Below are 19,015 nucleotides of genomic sequence, written 5' to 3'. Positions count from 1 at the left end.
TTTTTATGTTTTAAATCCATCCACCACTTATGCAAGGCATATATTTTCAGTACAGCTTTTTCTATTTCTAGCTGTTCTGTTTTTGGAAGAGATTGTAATGCATTGAGGTAGTAACAGGGATTAGGTATCTCTTCTGCACAGCTTTTTCTACCCTGGCTTTCCCTTCCTTATAGAGGGGAGAAAAAAAGAAAAAAAAGAATGTTTGGGATATGTTTTTTGAAGTATGAATTGTGAACTTAATTGTCATGTGATAAGATAGACTTCAGTACAGTTCCATATATTGTGTTATTCATGTTCCTAAAAATCATAGAATCATAGAACCGTTTAGGTTGGAAAAGACCTTTAAGATCATCAAGTCCAACCATAGACCTAACTGTGCTAAGTCCACCAGTAGTTGTTTTTTCTAGAATCCGTGAATGCTAAACTTGGGGGGACAGCCAGGAAACCTCATTACCTTCTTGCTTCTGCAGCATCAGCCTTGCTGTGGAAACCTGGACCTGGCTTCCCCAGAGCAGCCCACGTTTCCCCTCTAAGTAGGAGTTAGTGCCTGCAGCACAATGAGACCAGCTGCCTTCACGTTCTGCCAGACTCAGGAGAATAAGCAACAGTATGGTTACTTTTCTGGCAGCAAAGCTTTCTGTTGCCACCGGCCTTCCTTGGCTGTGGTAACAAGAATCCAGCCATGCTAGCTAGCACTTGAGAGTCGTAGTCGCAACAACTTGATGGACCATACCTACCGCAGTTCTTCCCATTAAGGTTTTCACCCATCCACAGCAGCAGACCAGCTAGATTTCTTTTAGAATCTGTGATTTAAACCTGGATGGGGAGGTAAGAAGCTATGAAATAAGGTGTTGATAAGGAAAGGATGATGTTTGACCCCTTAAGTATATGTAAGAAACATCTTTGCAGTTTCAGGCTGTATGTATATTATCAGTTGTATGTGTTCTCTGGGAGACTTTTTGGGGTTGTACATATATTGAAGAAATGTCTCAATCCTTTTGGATATTTATTAGCAGCATATTCTAGCTGTATAGAATCATACTCCAGTAATCAAGATTTGTGATAGAATATGGCCCACTGTTTTCTTCCTGTGCACTGTGTATGTTTGTAGTATATATACATACATTGACGGAAATATTTCTACACTTAAGTAAAGGAAAGAGAATGGAAGAGAAAGCTGATCTAGTATGTAAATTACTTACATAGGTTCCAGGAAAAGATACTGTTTGTAACCACTGATACCTTCCTTTTTTAGTAGTGAGAGAATTTTCTTAGATGATCATGAATCCTGAACAGGCAGGCTCCTGTTCTGTCTGGAATTGCATGTTTTGTCCGGTTTTGACAGGACAGTGATGCTGGTTTATCAAGAGAATAGGTTCCCAACAGTGGCTGCAGAGCCTTTGTAACGGCCTGAAAAGGATTTATTTATATTAAACACCATTTCTTCCTCTCCAGGTTAAGGTGAAAAATGTCATTAGTGCTGTTAATGCTGCCCAGCTTCTCATAAATAACAACGCTTCTCTAGTTATTGTCCAGGTAAGCTTTATTTGATTAAAGTATATTAATTTATGTCATGGAGATAGAGGTTCACTTACTTTTGTTCACTTACTTTTGTCTGTTACTAGGAGACAAAAAAGTACATGGATACCATAGTTGGCTACTTCGAGCAGTACGTTGAGTGGGTCAAGGAGTCGGTAAGGTGCATTTACTTTATTGAGAGAAGCTGCATTTTAAAAAAATACATAAAAAAGCTAAATAATAATTAAAATCTTACTTTGATAGTTTGTTTTGTAGTTTCTGTTTGTAAGATATTTGTACTTATTATGAAGGGGAAAACTTGTCTTCTGTAAGTAGTTTTGTTGTGTTCCAAGTAGAATAGAAATGAGTTGGGTTGATTGGAATAAAATGCAAATTTAACTTAGGCTAGCCCTGGAAAAACAATACTGAAATCTACCATTTGTGCTAATATTGCACTGAACCTGATCCTGCTTAGTTCAAATTGATGTCATTAGCATCTTGTTTTATTTTTCTTTCTTCAGCTGCAGCCTTTGAGAAAGTAAGCTGATGTTTTAGAGATGTGTATGTTCAGCTGATATCCTATCCCACTGAAATTTATTTTGAATTTCGATAGGATGAGAGCTGACAATTTAGTAAACAGTATCTTTAACTGTAAGCAAGTTTTGGGATTCCTATTTTGTTCTGTTAGATACTTCAAATGGTATTTTTTTTCATCTGTCTTTCAGATTGCCATGGAGGTAGCAGCATGCAAGCCTATTGCCAATGTGATAGATACAGCAGTAGATATTTTTTTATGCAGCTATGTAACTGATTCTGTGGTAAGAAATGTTTTCTGTTACTCAGAATTGGGGCATCAAGTAGGAAAGTCTTTAAACATAAATCTGCCTTTATTTATTCTGGCTAGACTGTTCTGAAGTATGATAATAAAGTATCAAATCCAAAGTTATGCAAGGAGAAAATGTTCTGATCTGGATCAAGTCCAAAGCCAAACCAGTGCTGGACTTGTTTTAGGTCCCCATTAAACTTAGGCTTGTATTAGCAAGAATTCTGTAAAATTGACTGTTCTTACTAAATTTCTTCCAACTTGAACTGCAAAGTAAATACAGTACTATTGGTTTGGAACAAAAATTCTGGAAAGGGTGGGTTTCAGTTTGATTGCTTGATTCTGAAACACCTTGAAATGGAAAAGCATGAAGATCTGAAGTTTAAGCTGATGGGGCGGGTGCAGGGACTGAGTGAGAAATACCAACGAAAAACTTTCTCAAGTATCTTTCCTGCAATCTGAAAACCCTGAATGAGGTTTTGTCACTTGATTTATAGCAGATGGATCTTTGATTTCTTCCTGTACAGTGGAGACTTTGAGCATGACTGGTAGCAGTACATAAGGGCAACATTGGCTTTTTCATCTTGCCAAAAGAGCTTGGAAAGAGGATAGCATGTATTAAAAATAGCACAAGAAACTACGTGACTGGAAACCACCTAAAACATCTCCTAGCTGTTATTTAGCTTTATGGCACTTTTAGCCAGGTCCTAGTCATACCAACAGTAAATGCATGTAATCAGTCAAAGCCAAAGCACTCTAACCTTGGTAATGCTTAACCATGAAGTGCTTAACCTTGATAATGCCTAACCATGAAAACCTCCTCACCTGCCAGAATCATGTTGTACTCATTGATTATCTCATGTGTTACAGAGCTGCTGTTCTTTGTGCAGCTACTAGCCATCTGGTGGGAGATAGACCACAATTTTCCTGATGATAGAACTTAGCTGAGTCACTTATAAGTCAAAATGCCTCCAGCCAATACAAATCAAATTTGAAAAAACATCATTTTAACATCTGGTGATAACTCAGTTCAACTGTATGCTAATGGAATTAGTTACACAAACAGGCTGCAGTTAGCAAGTTAAAAAGTACCTTGAGAAAGTGCTGGAAACTCAGATTTTGACAAGAACCACAAGAAAGACAAATACTTTAAAATATCAAGAAAGGAAAAAGAAATAATGTGGCTAGTAAATTAATGCGAGACACAAAATTACTTTCTAGCCCAAGGCTGACTACATTGAAATAACTTCTTAGGGCGCTATGGCTGTGTAGCTTTGAGCAACTTGGGACATATTCCTGTTTGGCTACATTTGTAAGACGGTGGTGTTCTTTAGTTCACACTGACAGTGGAGAATGCTTAACGTGCTCTGTTCCACACTAATATAAGAAGCCTCAGATAGTCCACAAGACCAGTGCCACTAATATCTACTGTGTTCTTCCAGTAATAACGCTTATAATATCAAGCAAGGATTCAGTAACTTTTCTGATAAATTTTATCTGTAATCTTTTTTCCTGGATTTTGCTTTGTTTCAGAATACTTTCTGGTTTGGTTTGGGAGGCTCTTCAATATTTTTAATTCCTGCCATAATTTTTGCTGTAAAACTCTCCAAATACTATCGTAGAATGGATACAGAGGATGTATATGATGAGTAAGTATATATTCCTAATTAAGCTAAATGGCAAATGGATTGAAATGTTTTTTCTAGTGTCTCACATGAAGGCACTATAATCCTTAAACCTTGTGTGCTGTCAGGTTAGAACTGCATGTTCTAGTGAAATACTGCAGGTTTGGGTTGGTGCCTGCAAAGTGCTTCCTGCAGGTGGGCTTTGGTTGCCTTGACTTGCCATGATTCTGTGCAGGTATTGCCAGCTCTGACTTTGAGAAACTTATTTCAGAATGAGGTCTTCATATCTTTGTGTACAGTGTTTATATAAATATCTTCCAAATGTGCAAGTTATTAGCTTTGCTAAGTAACCTGTTAAGGTGAATTATGACTGCTTTGTAATCTCCCTGAATTAATTATTTGCTTTCTTACTGTCTTAGTTATTCCTAACCAGTCTTTCCTTTTTCAATTGCAGTTCCTCTGTCTCAGGGACTTGGCATTTTACTTTATGATAACTGTTCTTACATATTTTCCCATCAGTTTTGGTTTTACTGTTTTCTTTTCTACTCTTTGTTTTGCTCATTGTTCAGTTAGCCTGTGCACTGCATTTCTCAAATTTCATACTGGTCGTTTTTCATTACACATTCACAAGTCAGGAGAGCAGAAACAGGCATGTACAGCTAAAATTACTCACTTATTAGTGTCTAGTTAATTACACATTTTCTGTGTTTTTTAGTGTCGAAACTATAACCATGAAAATGTAAGACATTTTTGCTGGTATTTGTTAAAATTATTTTATTCAGGTGGGAGGGTTTGTATTTTTAATGTAACTTGTTACCTCTAAAGAGGTAAAATGTTCTGTTTCACCAGACTTTATATTAGAATATCCAATTCAACAAGAATAGCAAAATAATATATTCTCAAAAAATTAATTAAAAAATGTTAAAAAATGTAAAATTATAATTATGCCATAACTCCTGAATGTTACAAAGGAAAAATTATCTTCTATTGTACAGACACAGTTTATCTTTGCATATAATACCGTCATCCATGTACATGTCTTAGAAGCCATACTGTACATCGAGCATCTTATAGTTAACATGGTCTTTTTTGGTGTATTTATTTTATTACAGTACAGAAAATGGTAATAATGGTTATCATAAAGAGCATTTATATGGTATACACAATCCTGTTTTTACAAGGTAAACCAAATCTGAAACTGCATGCCTTCACGTGTCCTTACTTAACCTACTATATTAATCACCTCTCCAATTTTCTGCATGTTTTAAAGTGAATCAATTTATTCTCTATTTATGTTTTTTGCATGATTACTCACTATAGCAAGTGCTGTATGATTTCTATTTCTCAAATATTCTTTACGTAACAGCAGATATTGTAGTAATTTCCAGCAACTTAACAAAGCAAATGCCTAAATTTGATCTTAAAATCCAAGTAATTAGGTATTTATCTAGTGTAATGGGTGGTCCTACATTGATAAACATATTAAAATACTCTGATAGCAGTTGAAAGTGATAGGATGGGATGCATTCTTACTCCTGAGTTGTTTTATTTTTTAGACGGTGAGGAGAAGAGCTTTTCCTGTGCAAAAGGGAGGTGATCCAGGGTATGCAGAAAACATGAACAGGGAAAAATGGGTGTTTCTGCATGGGTAGAACTAGTGTAACATCAAAAAACAAGTTACGATTAAAAAGGAGGAGATTTGGGTTCTTTTCTGTCTCTACAACTTTTGTGCTGTAAAACCTTAGCTAGCTGTGAGACTTTCAGTTTCCATAGGTATAACATAGGATGTTCCGTAACTTCAATATTTGGTTTCCAAAATACCCGGGTTGCTTAAGGAAGGATCTAATTTATGATTGAAATCTGTAGCTCACTGTGCCTTAACTTGCAACTTCATGACTGAAAGTACAGTTTGAGTATTGGCAGAGGAGTAAGATACCACCATTCTTTCAGTAATGGGTAAATACCAAGAGAGCTCAAAGTTTGGAAGTCTTGGGAGATCTTATGGCTGCATCAGTTGTATATTATTATTTATTAGAACTGTATTTTACAATAGTTATTTACTGACCAAATCTTGATTCCACATTTCCTTCTGAAGGAAGTATTTATATATAACGATGTTTTTAGTGACACTTATGATCACGATTGTCATGGTCTGTCTATAACTTAAGGGCACTCCTTAATTTAACCTACAAGGTGTTTAATTCAAAAGTACTCTCCACTGGCATATCTAAGGACTCTCAATATTTTACATAAGAGGAAAATAATAATTGCTCAGGCCTTAGAAGTCCCTTTCTGATCTTTGAATCTTTAATATGAATGTTAATACTCTTGAGGTTCATAGCTTGTTTTCTGTGATATTTCAGATATTGATGAATAGTTTAATACAGTGTTCCTGAATAAGCTAAAAAATACTAACATAAAATAATATTTATAAGCTAAAAATTACTAACATAAAATAATCTTTTAAACAAAGACCCACTAGTTCAGTCCAGATTTCCTTTTCCTAAATTTTAAATTATTCAAAATGGGCTTCCAAAATGTAAGGATTCCGTTTGAAGCAATGCTGTCTTCTGATATGCTGAGATAATTTGGAAAACTGCTAATTATGAGATACATGCTTTGAATTTCTCAGTCTGGGATTTCCATAGCAATAGAGTCTTGTTTTTCTTTTTCATTTCAGCAAACTCTTTGCTTTTATACTATACTTGCTTTTTCTCATTTCCTACAGGTTATTTTGGGAGATACTTAGAGAGATAGGACTTTAAATAGATCTCTGTACACCTGTACTTTTGTGGGTGTAGAGAATCCCATAGGGTTTTTTTGTCCTTCGAAATCAGCTCGATTATTTTGCTGGAAAGAGATGCAAATATCTTTCTTTATAAATATGATATGTAAATACAAGTATGAGATCTATATGAGGTATGTTTATATTTGTATAGATATATCACACAGGTGAAGATACAAATAACCTCAAATGCAGCCGCCATTTTTGAGAGAGCAAAATTGGAGGCTGGATTAAGTTCTCAAAGGAGTGGTGTTGAATAGGTAATCCGAACATTTATTTCTGTCGTGAAACAAGGATAACCAGAAGTGTTGTTGGAGAAAACTATGAATCTATTTTCTCTTGTTTGAAAGATTCTTGATTAAATGGGTAGAAGTTTAAGAACAGTTTGTGCCAGCTGAGCTTGTTTCACCTTAGTTAGACACAGTATTTCTGTTCCCTTTGTGGGCAAAAGAAAATTATGGCTTTGGTTTGTGTTTTTTCTTGTATAGTTCTGTGGAACAGTGGTAACACATACTGGAAGCATAAAGGGGTAAGTAATAAGCTTTTTAAGTCAATTCTAGGTCTATTACTTTACTGTAACTACTTTACTATTTTTAAGAAGGCTGCTCTGCTTTCTGTAACATAAATGCTGTAAGGTTTAAAAATAAAAAAAAATTATTGAACATATTGCTGTTCATATGAAAATCTATGCCTTCATTCTGCTTAAATTACATTATAATTCTGTCTTCATCAAATTTTCCTGGTTTTGTGTTTTTTTCCAGGCTATATAAATGAGGCTCGAGATTCTTCTGTGGGAATATAACATTATTCTTCCAAGTGTGTCGGCATTTGCATTCATCTTTCAAATCCTGAGCCACTTGTTTTATGTGACCTGTACTGTAAATCCCAAATGTACTATTGAATGTTATGCCATAAACTACTGTATGGAATATTTTTGTGATCAGGGCACTGCCTCTCAAATACCACTGTTCAAGGCTTGAATTAAAATGGTTTTTTGTTTTTTACTTTTTTTACGCTGGGATTTCTACCTTACAGTATATAAATTAATTAGATTAACAGCCTTTGCCTAGCAATCCTCTGCCAGTTGGTCAAGTTCTTATGTTAAATTGTTGATTTGTGTTAAATACAGTACGTACATGTTTACATAAAAATACATTTTGTATACAGAGACTTTTGTATATACATTTTTCTTAAAACTTATAAGTGTTTAGTTAACATTTTAATATTGTATAATACTCTTCACAAATGAATTTACCAGCATGATCAGTGTTGCTATTTGGTGCTCTTGAATGACCACTTTGGACTAAATTTGAAGTGTAATGGGATCCACAGTGTCTCCTTGTGTCTCTGAAAATTTCAGTTGCAGTTTTGTTTTCTCCCTCTTTTTTTAATTATTTAATATTTAGTGGGTTTTGCAGTATAGACCTAAAAGGGACTTTTTTTGGAGAAGTTTTGTTTTGAAACTCTTTGGGTGGGAGGGTTGGACATGTGTGTGATGTGTAATACAGTGAAAAAGCTAAGCTTTCTAGAGTTCAGTAGTACTCAAAAAGAGCATGAGAGATGTCCATATGTTGGTGATTTTTAGAATGCTTTATTTTCTCTGTCTCCCTTTTCCTCATTCACACTCACTTCTATAATGTCCTTAATAGTATCACTGTTAAGCTGTGGCTCTTTCAGGGGGCAGTGATACTATTTTTGCTAAATAATTTCAAAATATGATTTCCAATATTGAAATTCAAACGTGTTTAGCAATTAGAGTCAACATTTGTACTGTTAGAGTTCTTGCCTTGAATTTAGGCATTACGGTTGCATTGCTGAATTAGTTAACAGCAGAATTCATCAACAAGGCCAAAAGTATCTATGTTACTAGAATAAAACGTTTCGGTGGGTGAAGTAATTGGATATATTGATCTAAAATAGTGTCTCTTCATATATCAGTATTGTTAACTTCGTTTCCAATAAGGTTCACTGGCTTGAAGTAGAGATAATCCTGTAAATCATTCATATAATTTTAAAGAAATGCTGAAAAGTCTTTATTCTGGAATAACCTTAAATTTTTCATTTTTAGGTGATGATAAATGGAAACATTTCTAATTGACAGTATGTAGCATATTTGTATAAGTAACGTTCAGAACTGCAGATTTTTAAAAGTTTCTATTTTTAATTTGAGAAAATGTTCCCAGTTCATTTAAATAAAAAAAACTTGCTTAACTACCTGATGTTTGATTCTCAATTGTTTTGTTGTGTAGACCTGTCTCAGAAGAGTTGCACTAAGTTAAAATCTATGAAAATTTTTTTTAACCTGATTAAGAATTTCTGCTATATTTTACTTTTATTGATGACTTTAGCTTAAGGAAGTTGAGCCAAAGGACTGGAGCAGGAAGGACTGAAAGAACATTGACTTTGGCTGAGGGAGCTTCCAACTTCCACAAAGGATGTGATTTATGCAAAGATGGTAGGATTCAAGCTAATGAGTTGTGGAGGATATCCACATACCCTGCAAGTGCTCAAGGTGTTACCGCTTGCCTCTGTTGTTGTTTCTGTAGCACTGACAGGAGAATGAAGCGTTTGCCAGTTCTTCAGCTCCCATAGTTCACTGCTGGCATCCTAACTTAACTTGTGAAAGGACAATTGTTTTCCACTGGTGTAATGGACCATGAGCTGTTTCATCTGAAGCACAGGCAGACAGAGGACAAGAATCTCGGATGGGAGTGAAACAAACGCTTGGCAGTAATGTATTAACTGTAATAACATAAATATACCAGGGCTCTTGAGTCCAAGCTTTGGTATTTCTCCTTATCCTTGTAGTCTGATTTGTTTTTATGATTAAGCTTCTAAAAACTTTCAGAACAAGAGATCTGAAACTGTTATAAAGTAACTTTAAAGTCGTTTTGAACTCTTTAGTAATTATTAGAACAAGAGAGACAAATGCCTTTAGTTTCTAGTCTAGGAACTGTCAGTGCTGTTGTGCATAACCAAGTATAAATAGTACATTTTTTTGTCAAATATTAGGAGGTCTTTGAGTGCTTGCATTAGGGATTTGAAATCCTTGAAATGAAGTGTGAGGTGGGCAACGAGATTCTTCTGGCTGGGTGGATGGTGTGTGAGAAGACTCCCCAGAAAACAACAGAAAAGTGAATTGTAAATCTTAAGTAGGCTTACACCATTGCTGCTTCTCCTAAGACTTGACTGGAGAGCCACACCACTGTGCTTTAAAAGAGACAGTCAGGAGGAACAAATGGCATGAAGCTAGAAATGAGACCTCTACTTAAAAATGTTGTTAAAATAGCCTTAGAGAGGGGATGAAAAGAAAACAATGTTGTTCTCTGCGTCAAATGGTATTTAGTCTTGGGGAACTTCATGACATGTTCACTGGAAGAACAAGGTTCAGGCTACCCAGAATGGCTGTGGCTCCATCTTTCAAGCAGGCAGCTCTCAGACTAGCTGGGGTTGCCACAGCAGCTAGGGACTCTATTGTCAAGTATTAGAGAAGCATTTTTTTGCAATTTTATTCTTTTCTTCCGCTTCACTCTCTGTGTTAAATGAATGCTTTTGCCTTGGTATTTTCTTTAGCAATACATATTGAGTGGCTAGATATGCAAAATGTTATTCTATTCCATTATGTATAGCCATTTTTAAACCCAGGGTTTCTAGATCTCCACAGTTACTAAGTTATTAAGCATACCTAAATAATATGACAACTCTTCCAGAAGCTGTTCAGGTCAGGCTCAGTGTAGCGTACATGTCTTCGAAAGAAGTGCCTAGTGGGGTCTTATTAGCCAGAAAAGTACTGTGGCTTGCAACAGCATGGGAAGGATTTTTCCTCATGACCTCCTGAATGCCAAGGGAGTTACCATGATTTTCCTTAGCTCTGCTTTTAGTTACTGCAGCAGAAGCTGCTAGTACAGGATTCTTCACTAAAATATTTCTATTTTCTTGCCTTTGTTTTGTGGCAGTTTTACAACTCATTTATTATGAACAGGAAAATATCTATTAAAAAAAAAAAACAACCAAGAAACGTGCTAAAGCACAAATATCTGTCTGACATGTTCTGGGGTCTATTCCCTGCTGCTGAGACCCATGGTAAGCTAGTTCTATTGTCTTGCTCTGTTGGCTTAAAATAACGCATGGTGTGACAATGATGATAAAACTTCCAAATGTTCAGTTTATGTTTAGGTCTGTAAGACCTTATTTTGCTAAAGCTTTATTCCTTATCTTGCTTAAATATTGCAAGTCTGAAAGGATGTTCAGTTGATTCTTCCATGTGTCCCCACTGCATGTCACATGCTGACAAAATGAAGTACTAAAGTTGCATCCTTACTGTGCAAATCCACAGAAAACCTGTTCCACAAATCAGCCTTTATTAGTAGGACATACTTATAATCATTCAGATGTAGCTGTATAGATTTCTTTGGCACTTTTATCTTTTTTTTTACTTCAATATGGTCTTACAAGCTCTGGCATGAAGATAGCTATAAAGCAGGTGGAGAATGGAAAATATCTGTTAAAAATCAAATATGACATGTTTATCCTGGATAGGAATGTGCTTCTTGGTTATACAACTATCATTCCATATTTAACTGCATTTACAAGATTTGTCTTGTTACCTTCTTGGGAGTTCACAGGTTATTCGACACTCCCTCAGGCTATAAATTGTGGGCACATGCCTACTGAAGTGTGATTTATTATTTTAAAAAAAAAAAAGCTTACATCCCAGGTTTCACTGGAAAGAGGCTTCTTTGTGCACCAAGCCTTTAAATTGTGAGCAGCCACTTACTGCTTTCACTTTTTTGGATCGTGTTGCTCAAGGATCTCGGTCAACTCTCACCATGAAGAGTTTTGCTCTTCTTTTCCTAGTAGTGATCTGTGGCGTGGGAGGATTGGGACAGAAGCTGAAGCCAAAGAAAAGAAGCAATGGTGAAGAAATCAGTTTTCGAACTAAAACCAAAGATGTTTGCACAATGAGCATGAGTGGGGACGAGGAGATGAAACTTAGAATTGAATGCAGAAGCCAAGGCATGTCCTACTGGTGTGAATTCACTGGCAAGCCATCAGTCTGTCGTGCTTTCCGAAACAATCCAAAGATTTACTGGAATCAGATCGCCATGGGACTTAGAAAGCTCCCACATGCTTGCGAATCCACACAGGTGTTGAAGACAACCATGTGCCAAAAGGCTCCCACAGAGGCTCTCATGAAGCAAATAGCTGCTGGTATGGAGCCAGAAGATCTAGCAAACCAGGGTGAATCAGTCCAGAAAACTTCCACTTCTATGAGGGGAGCAGGGAAAAGCTCTGTTAAGAAAATAGGAAAACCTCTAATACTACCTCTTATAAAACCAACCCAACATGGTCAAGGGTCTGAAAATGAAACGGAAGCAATGAAACTGGCACGGGAACATTGCTGGGAATCCCTGCATGGTTTCTGCTCCTACATTATTGGCATCTTTAGAGGTTAAGGATTTGATTCAGGTAAAACTTCCATCTTGAAGCACAGCAGAATATACCTAAGAGTAATCCTGTTGTAGTCTTGTTTTATTTTGATCTTGGGGGTCTCAGGGGTGTGGGCAGGGAGGTTCTAGGCTCACTAAATCACTAAAATCTACCGTGGCAAAGCCTGTACTCTGGCTTCTGAGGGGCTGGGCAGCTTAAATTCCTACGGATGGCTACTAGTTCAGGACTCCCTGACAGCCTCCTATGAGGTCTCTAGTATGTACTGAGATGTTTGTCCTGTCTGTTATTAATCCTATAGTATTTCAGTTCTAACTTTGAATTGGGCTTGTTTTCTGCCTTCTGTCATTCCTTCCCTCTTGTGCTGACTTTTGGATATAAGCCAGCGAAGTGAGATAAATAACAAATGCATCAGCTAGAACAATTTAAAAATACATTCAGAACTTGAAATGCAAACCTGCTAATTAATAATTAACCATTTTAATTTTAAAAATTAGTTCACAGACAACTGGCAGAAATTAGTAATACCTAACAGACTGTCTTGGTTTGCGAGGCTTTTTCTGTAGAGGCGATAGGGGATCGCATGCAGGCGCTTGCCTGGTAAGTCTCAGGTTTTCAGCCAGGATTTAAAAAGGCAAAGCCCTTGCAGAAATGATTGGTTTTATACCCACTTCCATTTCGGCTCAGAGAGAAACCTAGGAGCTTGGGACTAAATCTGGCAAACTTTTGACAGAAATGGGAATATATGCAGCATGAGCCAGCAAGTGTTTAGGCTGCTGCTGATCTTACTTGTGCTTAATGCAGCAAAGTGACTAATTTTTTTCTTTTTTTGTTTTGCAGAGCAAAATTTTTACAGCTGAAGAAGGGTCCTTGCAGTAGTTTAATAATTTAGATGTAAGAATTTTGGTTTAAAAATAAGTCATATCTTTAAATCTTGTAGCTGTTTTCTCTTTGCACCCCTAAAACAAAACTTTAACAGCCCTGAAAAATGCATGAAACTGGGGTGACTGTACTTAAAGTGTTAGGATAAACTAACTGTTCCTAGGTCTGTTACACACCAAGGTGTACTGCATTTCTGTAACCAAGACTCCACTTTAAGAGTGCTGACCTTGAATAGGTTTTTGTGTGTGCTGATTTGCTTCAATTTGTTAGAGATGAGAGCTGTAAATGATGCTACAGTTAGCGCAAACAATAAAAATAAGATTTTTGAAAATATGCTCAGTGTGCTTTCTTAAAATTTTAAATGGTGCTACTTGTATAAAGTCATGGTATTTGTTTCTTAGAGATTGTTGGTAGAATGTGTAAGAGAACTTACACGTCTGAGTCATTACTTTCCCACTGTGAACATGTTTTCATTAATGTTTTCACTGTTGTTATGTTTATATTACAGTGATAAGTTTCAGCCAGCAGGGGAAAAAAGATTGGAGAAATAAGAGTAATGTAAGAATACATTTCTAAACATAGCAGATTAGAAGTGTTCATCTGTGATGCGTCTGCAAAGTTCAGTGTTATGAGGATCTGTTAGTGGTAATATTAATGTTTGGATTCAGTAAATATTCTGAAAGGTAACTCATATCTATGCATTTGGGCACTTGCATAAATCTCATAAAAACACAAAAGAAGACCTAATAGCCTGTTGTCAGAGAGTGCAACACCTTTATATTCAGATTATTTTTAAAGTGATCCTTTTTGTTCCCAAGTGAGCTTTGCAGCAGGGATATAACTGGAAAAACTTCGTACCACAGAAATTAGTAGTGCTCTATATTTGCCGTTAAACAGTTTCTGCAAGGCATTTGTTACACTTAAGTACTTCTCCAGCTTTACTCACAGATTTGTAGTTCTCACTTCATAATTCCAGATCGTGACTGTCCAATCACCAAACTTTGTGCTTTGTACCAAAAAAACTTGAAGTAGTTTTCTGTCCCCAAACCTCTTGAAACATATGGGAAGGAACAGCAAGTAATGAACACAGGATCAGTGCGGAAGGTTGTATGTACAAGGCAGAAAAAAAGCTTGAATGCTGATAAAATGCAAGCTCAAGCAAATCTGTGTTTTTTGTCAACCGTAAATCTAATGTGTTTAATCTTCATTTGTAACTTCAGTTACCCTTGCCAGGCTCTTGTGCTGTGAGTAAAAAAATTGTAGTAGTACACCTATTCACTTATTTCTGTCATAGAAATGTATATAATTGTTTGATTTGCAAATATGCAAAATGCGTCAAAGTGATACTTGGTAACTATTTGTAAATGCTAAGGGGAGGCTGAGGGTTTTCTTGAGCTGAGTTTTTAAAAATATTTTATAACTCCTCTTTTTGTACGATGCAAAATCCACACTGCAGAGTGAATATTTTGCAGTAATATCCACTACAACAGTAAAGACCTCAAAAATGAAACAATGTCTTGCATTGAGAGAAGTCTGGGAGAATCAGTCACACACCATACTGATAGCAGGAGAAAAGAGGAGGTTTCATCAGTTCACCAAAAGAAAATTTTCCCCTTTATGCCCTCTTCTATTTATATGCACTGAGCACAGAAGGCAGCAAAGTTGTCTGACACTTTGTAGAACTCTTGATGATACAGTCTAAAATACATGGCCATTGTTGATTCTGCTTAGTAGAGGACAAATGTCATACATACTTGCTAGTGCCCTGTTTCCTAGGGAACTCTGATCGTTTCAGTAGAGCAGAGCTCCGCTGCATAGGGCTCTGTGCTTGGCACTATGTTGTCTGGAATGACCACCTGAAGCTTCACTGTTGAAGTGGAAACTAGAAATCAAATAGTCTTGCACCAAAGGCCCCTCTTTCATGAAATGCTTTTTGTAAAATATCCAGGATCCAAAATACATAGTTAAGCACTAAATTTTACGAAAAGGTGAAGATTTTGGTACTAAGGTGATGCATGGCTCGGATTGCATTTCATTAGGCAACGCTATGCGCCCTCAGCAAGTCATTTAAGTATAATGATTTTGCTTTCAAAATGTTTAAAAATTGGATGTAACTGAAATACCCCACCTTAGTGTAACAGTGCCATGATTGTATCAGCTACTTTACTATTTAATTGTGTTTAGCACTAGAAACGTAAGTTGTGACATTTCAGTTACCTTCTTGGTATGAAAGTGCTATTCATTAATGAAAAGATGAATTGAGAAGTGTTTGTGGTGAGTTTAATGCAATCTTCAAGTACGTCGTGAATGAATGAAACCTGCTGTTTCATACGTTTTAGGTTAACCTGTTAGTCCCCGTATATGTAAGTGCCTCAGGAAATTCGCTGAAGTGGAGATGGAATGTATCTTTATTTTCTTGACAGAGGAACAGCAGGCAAAAATGTTTGTCTGGATTCCTGCAACCAGAGAGACCCCTGATATTCAGGCCCACTGCTTCTGCTGCTAATTCAGTGCAACGTGAGGTAGTCCACCTGCCTCAAGATCCTCACATTTAGGTGCCCACAAAAGCGTCATGAGCATTCGCTACTTTGACAAGGTAAGCCTCCAAGAAAAGCAAAATGATGTGTTTGGAGAACACGTGTATAAAAAGATGTGTATTTAACACACATGGTTAAGATCCAAGAAAGACTGGAGAAAGTCTAATGGAGAGCCATGAGGATGGTCGGGACTGGCATGTACTCTTGTGAGGAAAGGCTAAGGGAATGGGTCTTGTTCAGCCTGGAGAGGGCTTTAGGGGGGGACCTAACAGCCACCCCCCAACGAGGAGGCTATGGAAAATACAGAGCTAAGCTCTTCACTGACATGTGTGATAGGAGAAAAGAGATCATGGTCACAAATCGATACAGCTGAGGTTCTGACTTGGTGTAAGGAAAAACATTCACTGTAAGGAGAATAAACACAAGAGCAGGTTCCCCAGAGCGGCTCTGGAATCTCCATCTGTGGAGCTTTTCAGGATCAGCTGGACAAAGTTTAAGCAACGTAGTCTGAATTCACTGTGACCCTGCTTTGAGCAGGAGGTTGGACTACAAACCTCCGAAGGTGCCTTCTGGCCTGAATGATTCTATGATTTACAATGGAAACACAGAAGAAAGCTTAAAAGTTCTGGTTATTTAATAATGAACACCTCTGTTAGCATCTGTGTCTCCTTAAAGTACAAAAAAATGCTCTTGGTCAGCCATTCTAATCATATCAAATCGAACAAGAGAGACAATTTCCTTAAGTATGTTCTGATGGCAGATCTCATTATAAAGTCAAATGCATCGTCTTGGATAACTTCATGTTCAGTGCCTCTGTCTTTTAGTACATACTTTTATTTAGCCTGGTTTTGACAGCAGAGAAAATCAACAAGAAATTCAGGTGTTAAGAACACTGAACATCAGGTCTCTTTGCCTTAAAATCAAGTATCCAAAACTAAAAATCGCTGTTTGCAGTGTGTCGGTTATTTGAGTTAAAGTAGACCAAATCCACACCTCAATAATAATGCCGCTTAGTCTGCCTGTAAATCATCTCAACTATGCAGTAGTGCACTCTGGTGTTTTTTGAGAGAATCGTTTAGGTATGTGGTATGGTCATTCTTGCATGGTTTGCAGTCTTACGTTTTGCATTCTGAATTTTTCAATAGGTGTCGTAGTTGATGTGGCATGGATTTTAGGGACAGAGATCTTCCACAAAAATAAGGCGGCAAAGGAAAAACTAAAATTTCCCAAAGTTGCCTGTTGCAATTCCTGCTTCTTTAGGAGCTTTATGGTTGTCGATTTCTTTTTTCTGTTTCTCTTGCTGTTACTTTTCCCAATCTCTGCTTTCTTCTCTGAAGAGGAGTCAGATGCAGCACAGATTTCTTTTGGCTTTCTCTGCTTTTCCCCTTACAAACAAGAGAATTGCTCTTATCAGACTTCACAGATCATTTTAGTATGACAAGAAGTATGTGATACATATACAAAAACAGGGATAAGAAAACAAAGCGGAAGAGATGCAGTCAGTACAATGACAAGACACGGGTGTTATCTCATGGACGCGCCAGATCAGACATACTGAGAATCTATTTATTTCCCTTTCACATCTTGTATACAAAGTTAACTGCATAAACATTAGGCAGGAGGCCAGGTGCTGAATTTCCGGAGTAGCTATATTACAGTATGTACAGAGCAAGAAAAAAATGAAGCCGGTGTCTGATTTGGAGCAGAAGCTCGTGTTCCCCTCCCCGCCTCCCTCTCCGCAGCAGCTTATAAAACTGTTTGCATAACCAGCTGCTTGCCATAGGCGTCCCACCCATGGTCCGCTCCCATTGCCTCCGGGCTTACAATGATTGTAGTCAGGAGGGGAAACAGAGGTGTCCTTTTAGGTCTGCTGGCTGCAGACGTAAAAAGCTGCATTACTCTGTCGCCCGTAAAAATTAACGTGCGAATGGTGAAATTGGTTGCCCCTTTATTTGTCTTACCAGCGTAATGTGGTGTGTGAGGGGGCCCTCCCCACAAACACTGCTGTAATAGAATTAAGAATTTGCCCTGGAACTGAAGAGGGCTAGAAACGTCCCGCTGAAGGAAAGGGCGAACAAAATTCAGGCTCTGAACTCTGTCAGAGGGGCCTCACTGTTTCCTCTGCCAAAACAGCCCGGCGGGCAGGCGGGACTGCTGCCCTCTCGCCCACCCTTCAAGGCAGGCGCAGGCCACAGGGGTGCTGTCACCGAGGTACTGAGGTGATTCCCCATCTTCTGCACTCTAGAAATTTAACAAGGGAATCCACAAATTCGTGTTTGCAGCTGGGGAAGGTTATTTCATGCCCTCGTGATAACATGGGAGACCTGGCCCATTGTGGGAAGGTGGCAGGAGGGAAGAGTGGAGTAGGGTTTCCACATCTGTGTGCAGAAAACATTACCTGAGACTGTCATGGCTCTTTTGTGTCTCAGATGGCAAAATGAAGCTGAAGCTCAAGTGCTTGAGCAGCAGCTGTTTTTGTGCAGGGAAGAAGTTGCATGGCCTCCATGAGGGTCATCTCCTGAGTGAGCTGCCCGGGGCCCAGGTGGGAGCAGGCTGTGCAGGCCCTGGGGGGCTGCGTGCTGTTGTGTTGTGGGGCCATGTTGCAGTGTTGGGGTTGGGTTGTGGCTCTGGGGCCCTGAGCGGTGCCGGCAGATGTAGGCAATTTAGCTGTTCTGCAGGGTCCGGCTGGGAGCAGCGGTGCTCAGGGGACGTGTGGCTGGCAGGACCCTGACGGGGCCCGGAGGCCAGAGCCGGAGAGACACCGACGTCCTTCAAGTCATGTTGGTGAGCTTGGACCATGGGGTGGTGGGTTTGCCCCAAGGGTGGATGTCAGAGCAGGCTGTGGAGACGCGGTTAGTCAGGGCGAGATCTCCGTCTTTTCCCCAAGACCTGCCTCAAATGCTGCTGTCCCCCATGACCCATCATGTGCCACTTTATCTCATCAGAAAGGTGTTCTAAGACCTGTTGTTAAAACCTGTCTATAGAAATCCACATTGTACCTGCCATGAAGTTAAGCTCCACCACAATGACAGGAGATGATTTTCGCAATATACCAGACAAGAAAAGGTAAGAGCCATTGAGTAAGAGCACCAACAAGGAACATCATCTGTAGCCATCTGCTTCCCCTGCCTTCTCGGGCCTGAAATCTTTTACATAGTTGGAATCAATTCAATAGCCTTTGGGTTTGCTTCATACTGATCGCATGGCGTCTGGACATCTTCTTGGCTAAGGGTGAGTCAACAACTGAAAGAAATCAGAAACACTGTTTTCCTTCAGCTTAGGGACCTATAAAACTTTTTATAGAGCGCTACATATTTCACCTCAGCAGCAGCAGTGTCCTTTAGTGGCAACATACTTCATTTGAAGTGCAATAGATCAATCACACTGATTTGATGGA

At 38.2% G+C, this 19,015-nt stretch overlaps 2 protein-coding genes across 5 annotated transcripts in view; both read left to right on the top strand.

Moving 5' to 3' along the window:
• Positions 1-7,258, top strand: part of PROM1 (prominin 1) — a 59,023-nt gene extending 51,765 nt beyond the window's left edge. For 2 of the 4 annotated variants that reach the window (XM_059817697.1, XM_059817698.1), the window contains 6 exons: positions 1,456-1,536; positions 1,626-1,694; positions 2,244-2,336; positions 3,875-3,990; positions 5,079-5,147; positions 7,240-7,258. In XM_059817697.1, coding sequence (XP_059673680.1) covers positions 1,456-1,536; positions 1,626-1,694; positions 2,244-2,336; positions 3,875-3,990; positions 5,079-5,147; positions 7,240-7,258 — 447 coding nt within the window. The remainder of the gene's footprint in view (positions 1-1,455; positions 1,537-1,625; positions 1,695-2,243; positions 2,337-3,874; positions 3,991-5,078; positions 5,148-7,239) is intronic. The other 2 variants (XM_059817700.1, XM_059817699.1) reach the window with 1 other exon arrangement.
• A 4,322-nt stretch (positions 7,259-11,580) lies between these two features.
• Positions 11,581-12,207, top strand: FGFBP2 (fibroblast growth factor binding protein 2). Its single transcript, XM_009820894.2, has one exon. It carries the CDS (start codon positions 11,581-11,583, stop codon positions 12,205-12,207), a length of 627 nt encoding a protein of 208 aa, XP_009819196.1.
• Positions 12,208-19,015: the final 6,808 nt, after the last annotated feature.

Source organism: Gavia stellata, chromosome 5 (genome assembly GCF_030936135.1).
Source record: "Gavia stellata isolate bGavSte3 chromosome 5, bGavSte3.hap2, whole genome shotgun sequence".
NCBI classification, from domain to species: domain Eukaryota; kingdom Metazoa; phylum Chordata; class Aves; order Gaviiformes; family Gaviidae; genus Gavia; species Gavia stellata.
Note: the sequence above shows the minus strand (reverse complement) of the source record. Positions and strands in the feature narration are given on the sequence as shown.

Bases quoted from the DNA above. Each gene is read 5' to 3' on its own strand.
- FGFBP2 (XM_009820894.2), top strand. From the start codon at position 11,581: ATGAAGAGTTTTGCTCTTCTTTTCCTAGTAGTGATCTGTGGCGTGGGA.